General features: G+C 43.0%; 1 protein-coding gene across 1 annotated transcript in view; it reads left to right on the forward strand.

Annotated features, from left to right (window-relative positions):
* Nucleotides 1-18684, forward strand: part of CAPN8 (calpain 8) — a 110808-nt gene that overhangs the window by 487 nt on the left and 91637 nt on the right. Inside the window, exon 2 of the mRNA XM_060246064.1 lies at nucleotides 12323-12392. Coding sequence (XP_060102047.1) covers nucleotides 12323-12392 — 70 coding nt within the window. The remainder of the gene's footprint in view (nucleotides 1-12322; nucleotides 12393-18684) is intronic.

The raw sequence follows: 18684 nt of genomic DNA on the forward strand, positions 1-18684 counted from the left end.
GGAGCTCAGTAGTGTATATTGCCATATACTTCACCCTCCAAAACAGCCATTTTCTCCAGGGAAACCAATCAGTGTCATCTGGAGATCAGCTGTATTTCCAGAGATCTCCAGGCCAATGCTCCCTCTAAACTGTGTAGTCTTGTGAGCAAAAATTCAAATTGTGAGCTACTGGCATTAAAGTTGTGAGCTACTGCATAAATGACTTTGCTCTGGGGCCATCCTTCCTGAGCTAAGATAAAAATGTGTGAGCTGGAGGCTAAAAAACTGTGAGCTAGCTCACATTAACTCAGCTTAAAAGGATGACTTCTCTAGGCCTAAAAAGAGTGGTTCCTTTTTAAAACGTTCTAAGTTCATGTTTGAAATATGAGAGTCAGTGTATTATTATTATTATTATTATTATTATTATTATTATTATTAGTAGTAGTAGTAGTAGTAGTAGTATTGGGATACCCAGTTTCGTGTCCTCACTTTGCCATCAAACTCACTGAATTACCTTGGGCTAGTTGCTTTCTGATTCAGGCTAACTTACCTCACAGGATTGATGTGAGGATGAAGAGATAGCAAGGTATTCTGCCTTGAGCTTCTCAAAGGAAAACAGGGGTAAAAATATACTAAACAGATAAATGAAAGGCAGTGGTCCCCAGTTTATAAAGGAAAATATGTGTGTGGATAAGGGGATCCCTCCACTGCTTTATCTTGCTGCGTTGTACTATCTGAACATTTTCCTTTTTTTGCCAGCCTACCTCACTATTAAAATTAGAAATGATCTGGGATTGTAGACAATCTGGGAACAAAGTGTCTGGGGACTTTGGCAACAGAGGAAAACTATTTAGCTCTCATCATCCACATATACCTTTTGGTATAAACAGTAGCCAACACACCATCTATTTTAAATGTGAACAAGGGAGGCACCTGGATAAATCAGGGTGGCTTTGTCCAAATCATTGTTCAGCCCATCTTGAACTTTGAAAGAAGTTTCCCTTTAATCTTTTTTCATTGTCCTTCACCTCCGCCTTACAGGTTTAAGACAGGAACAAATGTGCTGAAGTTTCCTCCCAGAGGTTTCAAGTCCTTTGAAAGCTGATAGGGTTCTTAATCAATCACTCAAAATCAGGGACATTTTTGGAGCTGCAATGTCTTCAGTCAGGAGCATTCATTATAGTCCATGGAAATGTACAACGTGAAAATGAAAAGACATCTGTTATGTTCTGTGAGCTGTGACTGTTTGGAATAAGGGACATCTGGCAACATTCACAGTCGAGAATACCTGGAAATATTCTTTTGTAGGACTTTGTTCTGTGCTGTGCAAATCAAATGGTTTTAATAGGCTTCAACTTTGCTTTTCAAAAAATAACTTCCACTCTTTTAGAGATACTAGTGGCTAGCCAAGGCATTTTGTCCACTTTCTGCTACAGCAAGCAGAAGTAGCTAACAACAACAACTCTGTTGATATGTTTTTGTATGTGGAGTTGGAATAAAATTTAAATTTTCAAAGTAAAAAACAACAACAACAACAACTCTTCTTAATAATATATTGGGACAGCTGATTCCCTCCCAAGTGAAATTTAATAAAAATTATCTGTTTTTCCTTTTGTTTAAAAATTTTCCTTTTATTTAAAGGGTTTGATTTTACTTTTTGTTGTTGTTGTTCAGCCGCACAGTTGAGTCCAAATCCTTGCGACCCCATGGACCAAGTCACGCCGGGCCCTCCTGTCTTCCACCATCCTCCAAAGTCTGCTCAAATTTGTGTTTGTTACATCAGCAAAGCCATCCAGCCATCTCATCTTTTGCCGTCCCCTTCTTCTTTTGCCTTCTGTCTTTCCCAGCATCAGGATCTTCTCCAGAGAGTGCTCCCTTCTCATTTGGTGGCTAAAGTATTTGAGTTTCAGCTTCAGCATCTGACCTTCCAGGGAACAGTCAGGGTTGATTTCCCTTAGGACTGACTGATTGAATCTTCTTGCAGTCCAAGGGACTCTCAAGATTCTTCTCCAGCACCACAGCTGAAAAGCATCTATTCTTCTGCGCTCAGCCTTCCTTATGGTCCAGCTCTCATAGCCATGCATTACTACTGGGAATACCATCGCTTTGACTATACGGACATTTGTTGGCAGGGCGGTGTCTCTACTTTTTATTATACTGCCCAGGTTCACCATAGCTGTCCTACCAAGGAGCAAACGTCTTTTAATTTCATGTCTACAGTCACCATCAGCAGTGACCTTGGATCCCAGAAATGTGAAGTCTGTCACTACTTCCATGTCTTCCCCTTCTATTTGCCAAGGTGTGATGGAGCCAGATGCCATGATCTTAGTTTTTTTGATGTTGAATTTCAAGCCTGCTTTTGTGCTCTCCTCTTTCACCCTCAACAAAAGGTTCTTTAGGTCCTCCTCACTTTCTGCCATTAGAGTGGTATCATCTGCATATCTGAGGTTGTTGATGTTTTTCCCGGCAATCTTAATTCTTGTTTGTGCTTTATCCAGGCCAGCTTTCTGCATGATGTACTCTGCATATATATTAAATAAGCAAAGTGACAATATACATCCTTGTCTAACTCCTTTTCCTGTTCTAAACCAATCAGTTGTTCCATAGCCTGTTCTGACAGCTGCTTCTTGACGCCTATACAGGTTTCTCAGGAGACATGTGATGTGGTCTGGTACTCTGGTACTGATTTTACTGCTTTCCCCATTATCTTCAGCATGTTATGCCATGTAAAAGTTGACCTCTAAGCCTCTATTGAGTTTTAGAAGCAACTGATCAGATACTGCAATGCAAACACTGCTTAGCCTGCAGTGTGTTTGCAGTCTAGTCATTTGCACCCTGGCCTCCCTGTCTTCCTGTTATCAAGAGGCTATCAAGAAAAGAATGAGAACTTAGTAGTGATGACAGCAAAGAAGAAAAATTAAGATAAAATCACATGGTAAAAAGTCACAAACTATTTTTAATATACTTCTAATGAAAGAACCAAACATATCTTATTCTCTAGGCACTTGGGTATTATTTAAAAAAAAAGGCTATTAAAATGTATAAAAGTAAACATTTCCATAGGTTTATAGGGGTTTTTTTTAAGTGTGTGTGTGGGGGGGCGGGCAGACAGGTGTTGATTTCTCTGCTAAAATCCTCCAGAATACAAGACAATAGATTAACAGACAAATGAAAAAAGCAAATACATTCAAACATACCATATTTTTTTATTTGCCTGTTAATGCAAATTGAAAATTTTCATAGATTTGGGATTTTTAAAAGCAACAAGATTGAAAAATATTGTATTAATTGATATTACTTACTTCAGCCTTGCAAACTTATACCTTGAATAAAATTTTGTTGGTCTTAAAGGTGCCACAGGGCTCAAACTTTGTTCTAAAAACTGCTTTAGTTGAAGCATTTCATTCAAACAGGAGATATTCAACTCTACTTCTATTTATCTATTATTAATTTATTATATTTGATTGGTTGGCCAGCCTTCCCTGCAGCAAGGCTCAGGGTGGCTTACATCAGCGGAAATACAATAAGAATATGATTAAAACAACATTAAAATCTTTAGTATCCACAATAAAACAATGTATTAACCAAGATAGGAATAAAATTGTTCAGTGCTATAGGAAGATTGTATCACTACTGGATTTTTTTTAATGCAGTTAACTCCAAAAAGAATGTGTGATATAGGGTGGGAGTAGTCCTTGCTGACTTGAGCCCTGTATGGATCATCGAATACATATCTTAAAAATGCACAGGCAGAGCTTTTTTTGTAGAAAAAGCCCAACATGAACTTATTTGCATATTAGGCCACACACCCCTGATGCCAAGCCAGTCAGAACTGCATTCCTATGCATTCCTGCTAAAAAAAAAAGACCTGCACTTAGGGAAGGAGGATCACATCTGCTTGCCCTTGTTTGGCCTCTGTGGAATGTCTATACAGAGCCCCATCATGTACGCTAAAAATATATGCATACAGATTGCATGACAACAAGGACATCTTAGTTTTTTCCAGGGTCCCAATTGCACTGAAAAGTCTGCAGGTGCGGCCTTGCTATGTGCACAGAGGCCATGAGTGGGACAATGGGGCAGTTCCATTTTCCTTTATGCTCATTGACACAGGTCTAATTTAATTTAATTTAATTTAATTTTTTATTTATGCCCAGCCCTATTCCTCAAGCAGGCTCAGAGCGGCTTACAGTAATAAAAACAAACATCAGAATTAAAACATCAAAAAACATCATAGAACAGTTTCAATGGTCAAAACAGCATATTCAGAAGAGACAGACACTATTTTGGGCATCAGCAAACATAGAACAGCACATATGGCCAATGACTGTCAGCTCTATATAAGCACCATGAGTGGAAAATAGTGGGGGAAATGATGACATTCAATTGACCTGCCAGATCAATTAAAAGACTGGTGGAAGAGCTCCGTCTTGCAAGCCCTGTGGAACTTTGACAAGTCCACAGGGCTTGAATCTCCAAGGAGAGCTCATTGCACCAAGTAGGGGCCCAGACCGAAAAGGCCCTGGCAAAGTGAGAGCCAGTTTGGCGTAGTGGTTAAGTGTGGGGACTCTTTATCTGGGAGGACTGGGTTTAATTCCCCACTCCTGCACATGCACCTGCTGATGTGACCTTGAGTCAGTCACAGGTTCTCATACAGTTGTTCATCTCAAGAGCAGTTCCTGGGAGAGCTCTCTCAGCTCCACCTACCTCACAGGGTGTCTGTTGTGGAGAGGGGAAGGCAAAGGAGATTGTAAGTCACTCTGAGACTCCTTTGGGAAGTAAAGGGTGGGGCATAAATCCAATCTCTTCTTCTTCTTCTGAGTTCTGCAGGCAAGGCATATCTCTCTCCCTTAAATGGCATGAATGTGATGATAGCGTACCTTTAAAAACTGCAGCATGCTGAAGGTTCCAAACACGAATAGCTAGTCTGTTGTCAACTAGGTCAGAGTAGTTCAAACATAGAGAGATACATCATCCTGTATATAGATAACTACTATAATATTGTCTATATAAATAACACCTTTGTTGATGAAGGGCCAGTCTTCATACAGTATGAAAGAAAACACAACAATGCAGGTAGGGTTGCCAAGTCCAATTCAAGAAATATCTGGGGACTTTGGGGGTGGAGCCAGGAGACATTAGGGGTGGAGCCAAGATCAAGGCTGTGACAAGCATAATTGAACTCCAAAGGGAGTTCTGGCCATCACATTGAAAGGGACGGCACACCTTTTCAATTCCTTCCTTCCATAGGAAATCATGAAGGATAGGGGCACCTTCTTTTGGGGCTCACAGAATTGGACCCCCTGGTCCAATCTTTTTGAAACTTGGGGGGTATTTTGGGGAGAGGCACTAGATGCTATACTGAAAATTTGGTGCATCTACTCCAAAAAACAGCCCCCCCCAGAGCCCCAGGTACCCGCGGATCAATTCTCCATGATTTTCTATGGGAATAAATCTCCATAGGGAATAACAGAGTTCCCAGAAGACATTTCCCTCCCCTCCTCCCGCTTTCTGACGACCCTGAAGGGGGGGGGGGCCCTCCAAACCGGGGAATCCCCTGCCACCACCTGGGGATTGGCAACCCTAGGGGTGGGGTGGGGGTAGTCTGCCCCCACTATTGCCAGTCCTTCTTTCTATCTTGTGGGGGAGGGAATTATGTGGTCCATTAAATCATGCAATTGGATTACCATGCAGAAACAGCTGCAATACAGAACAGCTTAAAAACCTTAAAGGATTGTTTTGTCATTCAGAGGTATAATGTCTCTGAACATGGGGGTTCCCTTTAGTTACTATGTCTGACAGCTGCTCAAAGATCTCTCTCCCTGTCTATAAAAATCTTTGCTGCCTAGATGAAAGACTTTAACTTGAGCTCTTAAGAACAAGAAGATCATTAAATGGCGCCCAACAGAAATTATTGAAAGAATAAATTTCCCTTAAAACAATGTTGTGTTATGTTTTATTAGTTACACTCTCTTAGCTAGAAATTTAAACTTAAATTTAAACTACAGTTTCTATACCAACTTTGTCAGCCCAGTAACATGAAAGACTGTTACAGGAATTGTTATTACCCATTCCTAGGAGATCATCAGCTTGATGCAAACAGTAATTTAATGCCTAGCACTGCACCAGGAGGACAGTAAGAACCTGACACATACCCCACCTTCTTGTTAGTGTATGTATTAAAAAGGCAGGGCCAATTAATCAGAATAAAAGAAAGACTTTTCTGCGTGGGAGATGATTGTTTCATTGGAAGGTACGGAGAAGCACCTTTTCAGATAGTGAATAACTTTCTTGTGAACCTCACTGCCATTGGATATAGGGACAGTTGTTAGCCTAGAAAGCATTAAAAGGACATTAGACAAATTCACGGGAAAAGAGTCAGTGGCTATCAGTTATGAAGACTGAAGTGGGCCTCCGTCTTCAGAGCATACCTCGGATGTCAGTTGCTGGTGGGCCATAGCAGCAGCGGAAGGAAGGCTTTTCTGGGCCATGCCATTAATCATTGTGCAGAATAGGATTATGGTCTGCAGCGCTGGTGTTGCTGCTGCTGCGGCGGCGGCGGCGGCGGGCGGGCGCGGGCGGGCGGCAGCTGCGCCTTGCCCTGGGCCGGAGGAGCTGTTGCTGCTCCTGCTGCGGTGGCGGCAGCGGCCGGCAGGCCGGCGGCGGCTGCGCCTTGCCCTGGGCCGGAGGAGCTGGTGTTGCTGCTGCTGCTGCGGCGGGCGGGCGCGGGCAGCAGCTGCGCCTTGCCCTGGGCCGTAGGAGCTGTTGCTGCTGCGGCGGCGGCCGGCGGGCGGCCGGCGGCTGCGCCTTGCCCTGGGCTGGAGGAGCTGGTGTTGCTGCTGCTGCGGCGGGCAGGCGCGGGCGGGCGGCAGCTGCGCCTTGCCCTGGGCCAGAGGAGCTGTTGCTGCTGCTGCTGCGGCGGCGGGCGGTGGCTGTGCCTTGCCCTGGGCCGGAGGAGCTGGTGTTGCTGCTGCTGCAGCGGCGGCGGGCGGCAGCTGCACCTTGCCCTGGGCCAGCAGCGCTGGTGCTGGTGTTGCTGCTACTGCGGCGGTGGCGGCGGGCGGCAGCTGCGCCTGGGCCTGGGCGCCGTTTCCCCTCTCCCGCTATCGGATTTTTTGAGAGCGGGGGAGGAAGCGGCAAATCCGGGGGTCCCCCGCCAGGGCGGGGGAGTTGGGAAGCCTAAATGCAGGTGGTGGAAAAAAATCAATCTGGACTTAAATATGGTGTGTTTTTGTGAGCATAGGTACACATATGGGGCAATTCATATATAGTATTTTGTGAGACAAAATGTTTGTTTTGAGGAGTGCGTTTGCAAAGTCAGGAAGGACTGAGCTGTTGCTTGTGACTTGCACCTTATCATACACAAATGCATCCTGTAAAACTGGCACAGCATTTCCATATGTTGTACTCAGGCATCTGTATCTTTCCAAATGCCCAGTGTTACTCAGCAATGATAGGCACTGGATTCTCATCAAACCTGCAGATGAGTCATAAGGAACCACTTTATTGTTGCTTTTAACCAAAATCCTCCAGTCTGGAGATGACACCAGTAACTGAGAAGGAATGTAACACTTGGAGCTAGAGGAAAAGAGAAGAGGACAGAGCACCAAGACACAGCAGGACACAGAGCTGGGCATATTGCAGTTACACAGCCTCCATAACTCCTAGAATAACCTCAGCTGATTCCTTTTGGCTTTTAAGTTTGCTTCTACACTATCTGTTTATCAAAGATTTCAGGTTTTCACGGTTGGTAACATCATTAGGGTTTGTAGAATCTTTCGGGCTCAAGTGCCGTGTTCTACTGGAGAAAGTTTTCCTTCCAGACGTTTCGTTCTCCGCAGCTGAGAACGAAACGTCTGGAAGGAAAACTTTCTCCAGTAGAACACGGCACTTGAGCCCGAAAGATTCTACAAACCCTAACTATCTGTTTAGTCTGGAATTGTCATTTTTTGCTCTCAGAAAATCCATATGACATCATTTGCAACTATTGCATCCCAATGGTGTACTGTTGATGTCCATTATTCCAGGCCTTATCTGTGACAATTAAAATAAATAAAATGCAATTGCAACTCCAGTCTGTTCAGTGTAGATAGTCAAAACTCATTAAGGTTTCTTAGGACTACTGTTCCTTTAAATTTTCCTCTGTTCTTTCAATTTTCAGTGTTTTTTTAAAAAATATTTTTGTTCTCTCCAAATTGACAGTCAATATTCATGAATCAATTGTTACTTATAAATCAGGATGTGTGCATGTATGTGCTTAAGTACAGCATTTCACTATGAAACCCAAACCAGTTTCATGTTTTTTTCTTTGTTTTTAGGATTGTTATAATTAAGATAAGAAAAATAAAATAATCAATAATGAGAATTCAATTTAATTGTATAGCAAAAAAAGCAGTTCTTCACCCTCTCATCCCTGAACAAGCTGATTGATCATGGATTGGACTGAGAATGCCAGAAATAAACTAGTTATGCTGTAAGAAACAAAAGGAAAATTGCAGAAAAAAACAAAGCTTTTAAAGGAACAATGGCCCTTCATTTGCTTTAGATGACCAGAGAATAGAACATAGAAGAGAAGATCTTTTCTGAATCTGACATCTAGGATTAGTATACATAGGTTTACTGCCCTTGAATGTGAAAGTTACTTTAGTCACCATGGCTAGTAGGCATTGATTGGTCATTCCTTCACAAATCTGTCTGGTCCTCTTTCAAAAGCCATTTTTGCTAATGGCATTTCCTGTATCAACTGGTGGTGAATTCCACCCTTGTTGAACAGGATATAGTTTTGAGTAAACATACAGTTGGAACATGCCTATCAGGGTGGGTATTGCTGGATTTTACAGATAATATAGTTCTCTCTTAAGTGCTTTGTGGAATCCCTGCTCCTATTCCACCTTCAGCTGTTTGAGGAAGAGGCATGGCTGAGCAGGACAAAAGTGCCCTAGACTGAAAACAGGAGACCTAGATTTGAGTCCAGTTGCACTTTAGTGTGAAAACAGCATACTTTCCTTCTTTAGCACACAGAACCCAGATGAGCTCTGGCTTTTAACTTGCTGTTTCCAAAAATTCTTCCTCTCTTGGGATAAGATGAAGTGAGAACCTCAGCAAGCCTGGACACTGGGGGTGGGTGGGTGTGCTACATCACTCTAAGCATGTATAGGTGTTCTTGAATGAGATGCCTCTCTTTGTTTTAACCTGGAAGCTGCTCTCTGACCCCTCCGGTCCCCTGTCTCTCCACCCTGTCTTCTATGGAGACACATATGTCTCTGCATGTCTCTCCTGTAGATACAATGCCCTCACATTCTCACATACATGATTCTGGCCAAGCTGGCCAGTTGTGATAGGGAAAGTACTATTTTGATTAAGCTTCTTTCTCTTATTTTGACTGCAGCCTAATGTGATCTGGTTCTACCTGAATAAATGTAAGTTTAACTTATTTGCAGCATACTTCTTGGGAGAGTTATTTACTGCACTCAGTATCACACTTCTGTGACGAGACAAAACTCTGCTATATTAACCAGATATCCCAATAAATGTATCTTAAGAACATGGAAGCAAAGAATATCAACATTAATACTGAGATTTTATAACCCTGCCATAGGGTTGCCAAGTCCTTCCACCCCCCCCCCCCCGGAGCAATGCTCTAGGATTTTCAGTAAAAACTCTATGGTACAATAGAGTTTTACGGTGAATTCTAGAGCATCCATAGCATGATATGCCCAGCACAATGACATCACTTCTGGGTGATGTCATTGTGCAGGGCATGTTGCGCAATGGCAGGGCTGTTTGGGGGCAGGGATCCCCCCAGTGGGAGCTTGGCAGCCCTACCCTGCTGGCATCGTTGGCCTCTACTCCATTGTTCACTGCTCTTACTTGATGCTGCAGGCTCCTGCTTGCAAGATGGCTGATTGTCACGGCTGGGGCCGGGTCAGGCAAAGTCCAGAGGCAGTCCGAGGTCTGTAGCCAGTAAGCAGAAGGGTCCGAGGCGCCAAATCCGAATCAGTGTGCCAGTATCGCAGGTCCGAGGTCCAGAAGCCGAGGTCAGGGAGTCCAGAAGTCAAAAGCCAAAGTCAGGGAGTCAGGAACCAAAGTCAAGCCGGAGTGGATGCTAGGATGTCAGAGAGATGACTAGTTGCTTCCACAAAGCCTCCTCCCAAAGCCCACAGCTATATAGCCCTCTGCTGCCTGTTGCTCATTTGGGCTAATTGCTGTCTCAGAGCAGCAGCCAGGATCCTGCCGAAACTTAAGCATCCTCACACTTAGAAGGGCCAGAATCCTTTCACCACTCAGGGCTCAGGGAGCGTCTTGCTTGTGAGCGTGCCGCCCTCCTCCGATCCCTGAGGTCCTGACGAAGGCGGTCACGCACACGAACCACCCGAGAGGGCGAGGCAGGGGGGCTTGGATCTTCTTCAGCAGGAGGCAGGGGCACTGGTGCAGGTGGCAGGGGCACAGTTCCTTCTGCAGGCTCTGCAGGCTCGGTTTCTTCTGCAGGGTCCCCAGCACCCATGACACTGATACACTGTATCTCTAGGGTCAGGGCTTTTCTTTTTTTTTTAGCAGGAATGCACAGGAACACAGTTCTGACTGGCTAAGTGTCAGAGGGTGTGGCCTAATATGCACATGAGTTCATGCAGAACAATATTTGTAGGAAAAGCCCTGTGTGAAAGAATGGTGATGTCAGGGGGTGTGGTCTAATATGCAGGTGAGTTCCTGCTGGGCTTTTTTTACAAGAAATACCCTGTCTAGGCTACATGCTGGATGTAAGCAAAACAAACAGCTGCTCACTACATGCGCTGACTCATCTCAGTGTCTGACAGTGTGCCTCAGGGAAGATCTGATTATTCAAAAATTGCTACATAAGGAATTCCAATTTCTCTCTTGAAAGCAGTCATACCCCCACTTCCAATCTTCCCCCTCAACACACTTCACCTTGAGTGAGATGGGTGTGTGTGTATATGTGTACGCACTTGAATTACCTATACAGATTTGACATGAACTGTAACTGGAAAACACTCCAGTTTTGTTCTGGAGACAATTGGTTGTTACCAGGGTTTTTTTGTAGAAAAAGCCCAGCAAGAACTCATTTGCCTATTAGGCCACACCCCTGACATCACCATTGTTTCACCCAGGGCTTTTTTTGTAGAAAAAGCTCAGCAGGAACTCATTTGCCTATTAGGCCACACCCCCTGACACCAAGCCAGCTGAAACTGCATTCCTGTGTGTTCTTGCTCAAAGAAAAAAAAAAGCCCTGGTTATTTCATGGTACAATATTTTACATTGCAACCGAATCCAAATTCATGCATGGAAATGGAAACATTTTTGAGGATGGGACAAAATGGAATTTAGAAAAGAACCTTTTTAGGATCTTTTAGTGCAAATTTCTTCCTCCACCACCCCATCCCTGTGCTGTGAAAAGAAAGTCTGGAGACCTCAAATATCTTTCTACAATCATGAGATAGATTGATGATGATCATATGGTGATATGTTATACCAAGATAACCAGAGCTGAACTTTTCAATGGTTTTGGTGCTTTTGACTGGCTCTAAATGTACATGTAGTTTAACACAATAACATCACCACAACTATGCTTCTTAGACCCATCAGCTTTGACTGTGATTAGCTATATCTTGGCAAATCATCCAAACGTCTATGGAACTGAATCATGGGGAGCAGTACCTTAGACATGTATTGGAACAGTCATAATTTTTGTTTTACATGTCAGAATCCATTGAATATAGTCAATTGTATTTTGATTTCATCATATTAAAGTTATAATGTGTATAATTTATTCATTTTAGATGTATCTTATTTATTCAAATAATGCATATCCCACCAGTTAGCATTTGACTCATAAGGTAGCTTCCAACAGTTATTCAGTTGACCCATAACAACAAAACAGCAACAATTAATGAAAATCTATCATGAGCCCAATAAAACCAGTAAAAAAATCTAAAGAATCCATAGTAAAAAAAATGCATAAACATTATAAAAATCATCATAAAAAGAAACAAATTCCAACTTAATTAGGGGGAAAACTTACTCCAGATGGTGGGAAAAACGTGTTGCAGGATCTTTGTAGCTGCTCTTTTTTGAGAGCAAATGGTTCTTTAAATAACTGAAAAACACATACTTAAAGATGCTCAGGTCAAAAAACCCTCTAATTTTTGTCTTTAAATGCCAACCTTTTATTATTAACTTAATCTGTTACCCCAATTTACTGTTTCTACCTTATAAACTCCTTCCTTGAGTACAACTTTCAGAAAATTAGTGTGATGGCTTATTGCTGGGCCTGGTGGCTTACTATATTTTACACGTACGGGCTATCTAATTCAGCCATTATTTTCAGGAACTTGTTCCGAATGCACAGTTCATTGTTGGAGGAGCAACTCGGACAGATATTCGTCAAGGAGCACTGGGTGAGTAAATGAGCTCCAAATACTTTTTTTGTGTAGAGCAACAGAAACTTCAGAAAATACCATTATCTAAGCATTTATTTTTGATCTTGTAGACCGGGATTGACACACACTATATTCCTAAGTTTGCCAACTCCTAGGTGAGGTCTGGAGATCTCCCAGAATTACAACTACTCTCCAGGCTACGGAGAACATGGCAACTTTGGAAGATGGATTACATGGCATTACACTCTTTAACAGAATGATAAAAGTGTGCAAGTTTTTAAAAGACTAGGGTAGTCAACTCCAGGTTGTAAGATTTGGGGGTAGAGCCTAGGGAGGCTAGGGTTTGAAGAAGGGAAGAACCTCAGCAGGAATATTGTCCCTCCAAAGCAAACATTTTTTCCAGGAAGAGAGATTCAGGTGGGTAGCCTTGTTGATCTGAAGCAGCAGAACAAAGTTTGTGCCCAGTGGCACCACACAAACTTTATTTTCTCCAGGGTAACTGATCCCTGTAGTCTGGAGATCAGTTATAATTCCAGCACATCTCCAGCTACCATTTGGAGTCTGGCAACACTACCTACCATCAGGGTTGCCAACTCCAACTGGGAAATTCCTGGAGACTTGGGGACGAAGTCTGCGGAGGGTGGAATTTGGGGAAGTGAGTTCAGCATGGAAGTGATACCATAGAGTCCACCATACACAACTGCCATTTTCTCCAGAAGAACTGGTCTATGTAGTTTGATTGGTTGCAGTTCTGGGAGGATTCCATGCCCCACATTGAGGTTAGCAACCATATCAGCCATAACCTTAAGTTCACTGATGACAGCTCTCAAAAGTATTTATTTTAATTATATAAAAAAAATTCCTGTCAACTTAGAGTTCCTAAGGTGGTGAACTATAAGAACATTAAAACTAGAAATAATGTACCTAAGGCCTAAGGAGACATTCCTGCCTCTCTTTTCTAGAAAAGTGCCATTGCACAGATGGTGTGAAATCACATCCAGCAAATATCCAGAAGTGATGTCATCTTGCTGATGTGACACCAACACAGTGCTCTAAGATTCAGATAAAACTTTATGGTTTTACAGGGAGATGGAAATCTAAAAAGTGTTGGTATGACATCACTTCAGCAAATATCTAGAAGCACCATCGTGTCACATCATTGACATGATGTTAGTGTGATAGTATAGTGGAGTTTTTGTCAGAATTCTAGAACATCATATCAATGTCCTGCTGGTATGGCAATATCACTTCCAAGTACTTGCTAGAAATGACATAACAGCATCATTGTGTCATCACCCCCCCCCCCCCCAATCCCCTTCCTTTTCTGCTGGTTGCTAGCTGATGGCTGTTAACCCTACTAAGGCCTAATTCATACACTTATTGGTCCAGAAATTCTTTTCATGTGTTGGAGGAGCAGGCCTCTCCACTATGCACCTAATATAATGTGTAAAGTGGGCTTGCTGCATGGTGGCCCAATTTGTGTGTTTTTTACTCTTAAAATTATTTATTTACTTAATTGATACTCCACTTTTCTCCCCCATGGGAACCCATAGCGGCTTACAGCATTGCTATCATCTCTGTATTATCCTTACAAGAACAGCCCTCTGAGTTAGGACTGGCCCGGTGTTGTGTCCTAGGCTCAAATGGGAGAACTGTTACTTTTGGAGGGAAGCCGAACAAGCCAGAGCTTGAACTCCACACCAGGGTTCCAGAGAAGGCCTAAGCGTGCCCAATCAGGGGAAGGATTGAAACATAAGTAGCTAATCAACATCCAGGCTCAGACTGTACCCTGATAGGCCCTTAGGGCCCTGTAAATAGCCAATCCATGTAAATAGTTAAGGACCAATCAGAAGCGGGCAAGAATTGTATAAAGGAGCGGGAAGTTTGAACAGAGCTCAGTGTGTTGTGTGTGTGTTCCTGAAGTAAAGCTTGCTGAAATCACTCTCCGACTCTGGTCTCTTACTGCGCTGACCCCAGTACATTACACCCAGGGTCCTTGAATGAGCTTCCATGGCAGAGTGGAGATTTGAACCCAATGCTCTAACAATCTCTACACCATGCTGGAAAGGAAGCACAGATATGGCATGCATTCTGACAGGCCTCTATATGGACAACTTGCCTCATCTCGAGGAATCAGTTATCCCACAGTAGAGGGAGGCCTCCTGTCCCCTGCTCTCAGGTCCTCTGCAATTGCCTGGTACAGCACTGGCAGAAATGGGGGTGGTGGTGGGAGTAACACTGCAGAAGTGCAGAGTTTGGGGGGGACTGCTAGAGCATTGCGGCAATGCTCTGATGTGATGGCATTGCATCCCAAAGCTCCCAGCCTCACTCCAAATTAAGTGTGTGCTGTGCTAGAAGGGAGGCATGCATACTGATCATCACATAAAGAGGATTGTCAGATTAGAAAGTGGGTAGGCTTGACAATCCCCAGGTCTTCTGCTTTCCCAGGCTTCTTCCCTGCCCCCAAAGCCACCATGTGACTTTCCCCCTCCAGAGGCTCGTCTCTGATTGGAAAGGCTTCCTCTTGGGATGGGGTGTCTGTGTTACTTGGAAGAAGTTGGCTGCAACTCGTGAGTAGAGAGGCCAATCCCTCACTTCAGAGTAGGCAGAAACCGGGTGGGGGGGGGGAGGAGAATGTCTGCTGAGCACTTCATTATTCCCTATGTGGAGATCGATTCTCATAGGGTATAATGGGAAATTGATCTGGAGGTTTTGGCGGCCCTGGGGGAGCTGTTTTTTGAGGTAGAGGCACCAAATTTTCAGTATAGTATCTAGTGCCTCTCCCCAAAGTACCCCCCAAGTTTCAAAACGATTGGACCAGGGGGTTCAATTCTATGAGCCCTAAAAGGTGCCCCTATCCTTCATTATTTCCTATGGAAGGAAGACATTTAAAAAGGTGTGCTGTCCCTTTAAATGTGATGGCCAGAACTCCCTTGGAGTTCAATTATGCTTGTCACACCCTTGTTCCTGGCTCTGCCCCCGAAGTCCCCAGATATTTCTGGAATTGGACTTGGCAACCCTAAAAGTGGGTGACCTATGTCTGCCACACTCTGTTTTGGAGAAATGAACTTTATAATAAGAGTCTCATAAAACATACTCACTTCCATAAATGTCCATAAAATCACTGAACATAACATTTCAGAAACTAAATGTTTCAGAAAGCCACAAGTGAAACAAAGGGTATTAAGAAGAATGGTAGTTTGCTTCTAGTGTTCAGAGCTGTTAGGAAATGGAACCACAACTCTATGAAGGGGTTATATGAAGGCATATAATTCAGAAATTAATTAATCAATTTCTTTCATCAAGACTACTATTAAGAAGTATGATCCAGGTGGGTAGCTATGTTGGTCTGAAGAAGTGTACTTGCACATGAAGGCTCATAACCTGATCTCTTTTTTTGAGAAAGTGACTAACTTGCTGGATCAGGGAAATGCTGTATACATCGTTTATCTTGATTTCAGTAAGGCTTTTGATAAGGTTCCACATGCTATCCTTGTTGACAAGTTGGTAAAATGTGGTTTGGATCCTGTTACTGTTAGGTGGATCTGTAACTGGTTGACAGATCGCACCCAAAGAGTGCTTGTGAATGGTTCCTCATCCTCTTAGAGAGGAGTGACAAGTGGAGTGCCTCAAGGATCTGTCCTGGGACCTGTTTTGTTCCACATCTTTATAAATGATTTGGATGAGGGAATAGAAAGAATGCTTATTAAATTTGCTGATGATACTAAATTGGGAAGGGTTGCAAATACAGTAGAAGACAGAAACAGGATACAGGACGACTTTGACAGGCTGGAAACTGGGCTAAAATCAATAAAATGAATTTTAACAGGGATAAATGTAAAGTACGCGGAACATGAGTCAACATGTTCATACGCTGAACATGAAGTCAACAGTGTGATGCAGTGGCTAAAAAGGCAAATGCAATTTTGGGCTGTATCAAACAGAAGTATAGTGTCCAGATCACGTGATGTGATGGTATCGCTTTACTCTGCTCTGGTAAGACCTCACCTGGAGTATTGTGTTCAGTTTGGGACACCACATTTTAAGAAGAATATAAAGCTGGAACGGGTCCAGAGGAGAGTGATGAAGATGGTGAGGGGTCTGGAGACCGAGTCCTATGAGGAAAGGTTGAAGGAGCTGGGGATGTTTAGCCTGGAGAGGAGGCAGCTGAGAGGTGATATGATCACCATCTTCAAGTACTTGAAGGGCTGTCATGCGGAGGATGGTGTGGAATTGTTTTCTGTGGCCCCAGAAGGTAGAACCAGAACCAATGGGTTGAAATTAAATCAAAAGAGTTTCCGGCTCAACATTAGAAAGAACTTTCTGACCGTTAGAGCGATTCCTTAGTTGAACAGGCTTCCTCGAGAGGTGGTGGGCTCTCCTTCCTTGGAGGTTTTTAAACAGAGGTTAGATGGCCATCTGACAGCAATGAAGATCCTGTGAATTTAGGGGGAGGTATTTGTGAGTTTCCTGCATTGTGCAGGGGGTTGGACTAGATGACCCTAGAGATCCCTTCCAACTCTATGATTCTACTTTGAATAAAACTTTGTTGGTCTTAAAGGTGCCACTGGACTCTAATATTATTCTATTAAGTATGTTTTTGAAGAATGTTTATGTTGCTGATAGTTCATGTTGCCTAAAACCAGTGTTGTGAAGAAATAAGAAGAGAAAGAGAATAATGACTGTATGAATGCATGTGGGTTAAATATATAACGTGGTGCCTCCAGATACAGGGAATTTTAAAAAGAACCCTGACTTATACATTTCAACTTGTTTATGTATTGTTTTTATTTTTATTAACTGAAATATTTCTTTCTCACCTTTCACCATGGCTCAAGACAATGTACAATACATCAAACAATAAAATTATCCCTAAACCTAATAAAACTTAATAAAATGCCCACAAACAGCATTCCATTAAAATAAAACAGTCCTACTGTGCCTCCTAAAAGTTTCCACGAATGGCAATCTCCTCACCTTCTCAGTGAGACTGTTCCATAAAGTGGGAGCAACCTAGGATTGCCAGCCTCCCCAAGAGGCCTGGAGATCTCCCAGATTTACAACCGATATCCAGACTTCGGGGATCAGTTGCCCTGGAGAAAGGGCTATTTTGGAGTGTGGCATTATACCCAGCTGAGGTCCCTCCCCTCCCCAACCACACCCTCTTCAGGCTCCACCCCCAAATACCCAGGGATTTCCCAATCTGGAGCTGGCAACCCTAGAAGGGAGGAGCAAATTACAAGGTGCAAAACAAATCAAGGAGCTGTTGGGAGAACAGAGGTATGAGGAAACATTCTCTGTCTACAGATATGACCTAAAGCAACAATTATATCCTGGACTGGCTGATATAACTGATGTAACTGGTTGATATAACCGCATGAAAGCCAGGGTTGCCACTCTGGATGAGGAAATACCTGGAGATTTGGAGGGGGGGAGTTGAACCTGGGGAGAGCAGAGTTTGGGGAGGGGAGGGACCTCAACAGAGTACAATACCATAGAGTCAATCCTCCAAAGCATTCATTTTCTCCAGGGAAACTGATCTTTTATCTGGAGTCTGAAGACCAGTTGTGATATCTGTCATCTGGAGATTAATTATAATAACAGGAGATCTCCAGGGCCTGCCTGGAGGTTGATAACCATAAAAAGCAACATTTCAGCAGCTAGCCAGCTTTCTTTCTCACAACTGGAGCTGTGTCCTCTGAGGCCCCTGAGCAGCTGATAGGAATGACAGGGAAGGATGCATCTGTAGAGTGCCTTCACGGAAGTGAATGGAATTCCGCATCTAGATCTCATGTTCTGATTGGTGCTTAAAGGCATATAAAGATTTGCAGAAAAGGGTGATGGTAGAGGCCATAGTCAGGTCCTTCTCACCTCCCCATATTGTTTTACAATCCAGTTAAGGATGTGCTATAATAAGAATAGCTGATAAACTTGAAAGGTGCTTGTAAATAAGGAAATCTAGAGGTCTACAAATATCAAATAAATGTCAAAGAACTGGTTATTATATTAAGTACTATATAAAAGTATGTGCCTGAACCCAGCCTTGATATTCTATTTACATATGACCCACTGAGTAGTCTTTGAAGCAAAGACACTCCCTCCTATGAATTTTCTGTGAAACATTTTTCATTCAAAACTAGCCCAAAGTCTAATTTGGAGGAATAAAAGACTAGCTGTCTCTAACGTTTTACTTCATTAAACTTTATTTCTGTGTCAACAGAATAAGTTAGGCAAAAGACCAACAAACTGGTTGACTGAATATTTTATGTGTGCTGCTTGAATAACCTGATGTTTTTTTTTTAAATCTTGG

This window comes from Heteronotia binoei, chromosome 1, assembly GCF_032191835.1.
Source record: "Heteronotia binoei isolate CCM8104 ecotype False Entrance Well chromosome 1, APGP_CSIRO_Hbin_v1, whole genome shotgun sequence".
NCBI classification, from domain to species: Eukaryota; Metazoa; Chordata; class Lepidosauria; order Squamata; family Gekkonidae; genus Heteronotia; species Heteronotia binoei.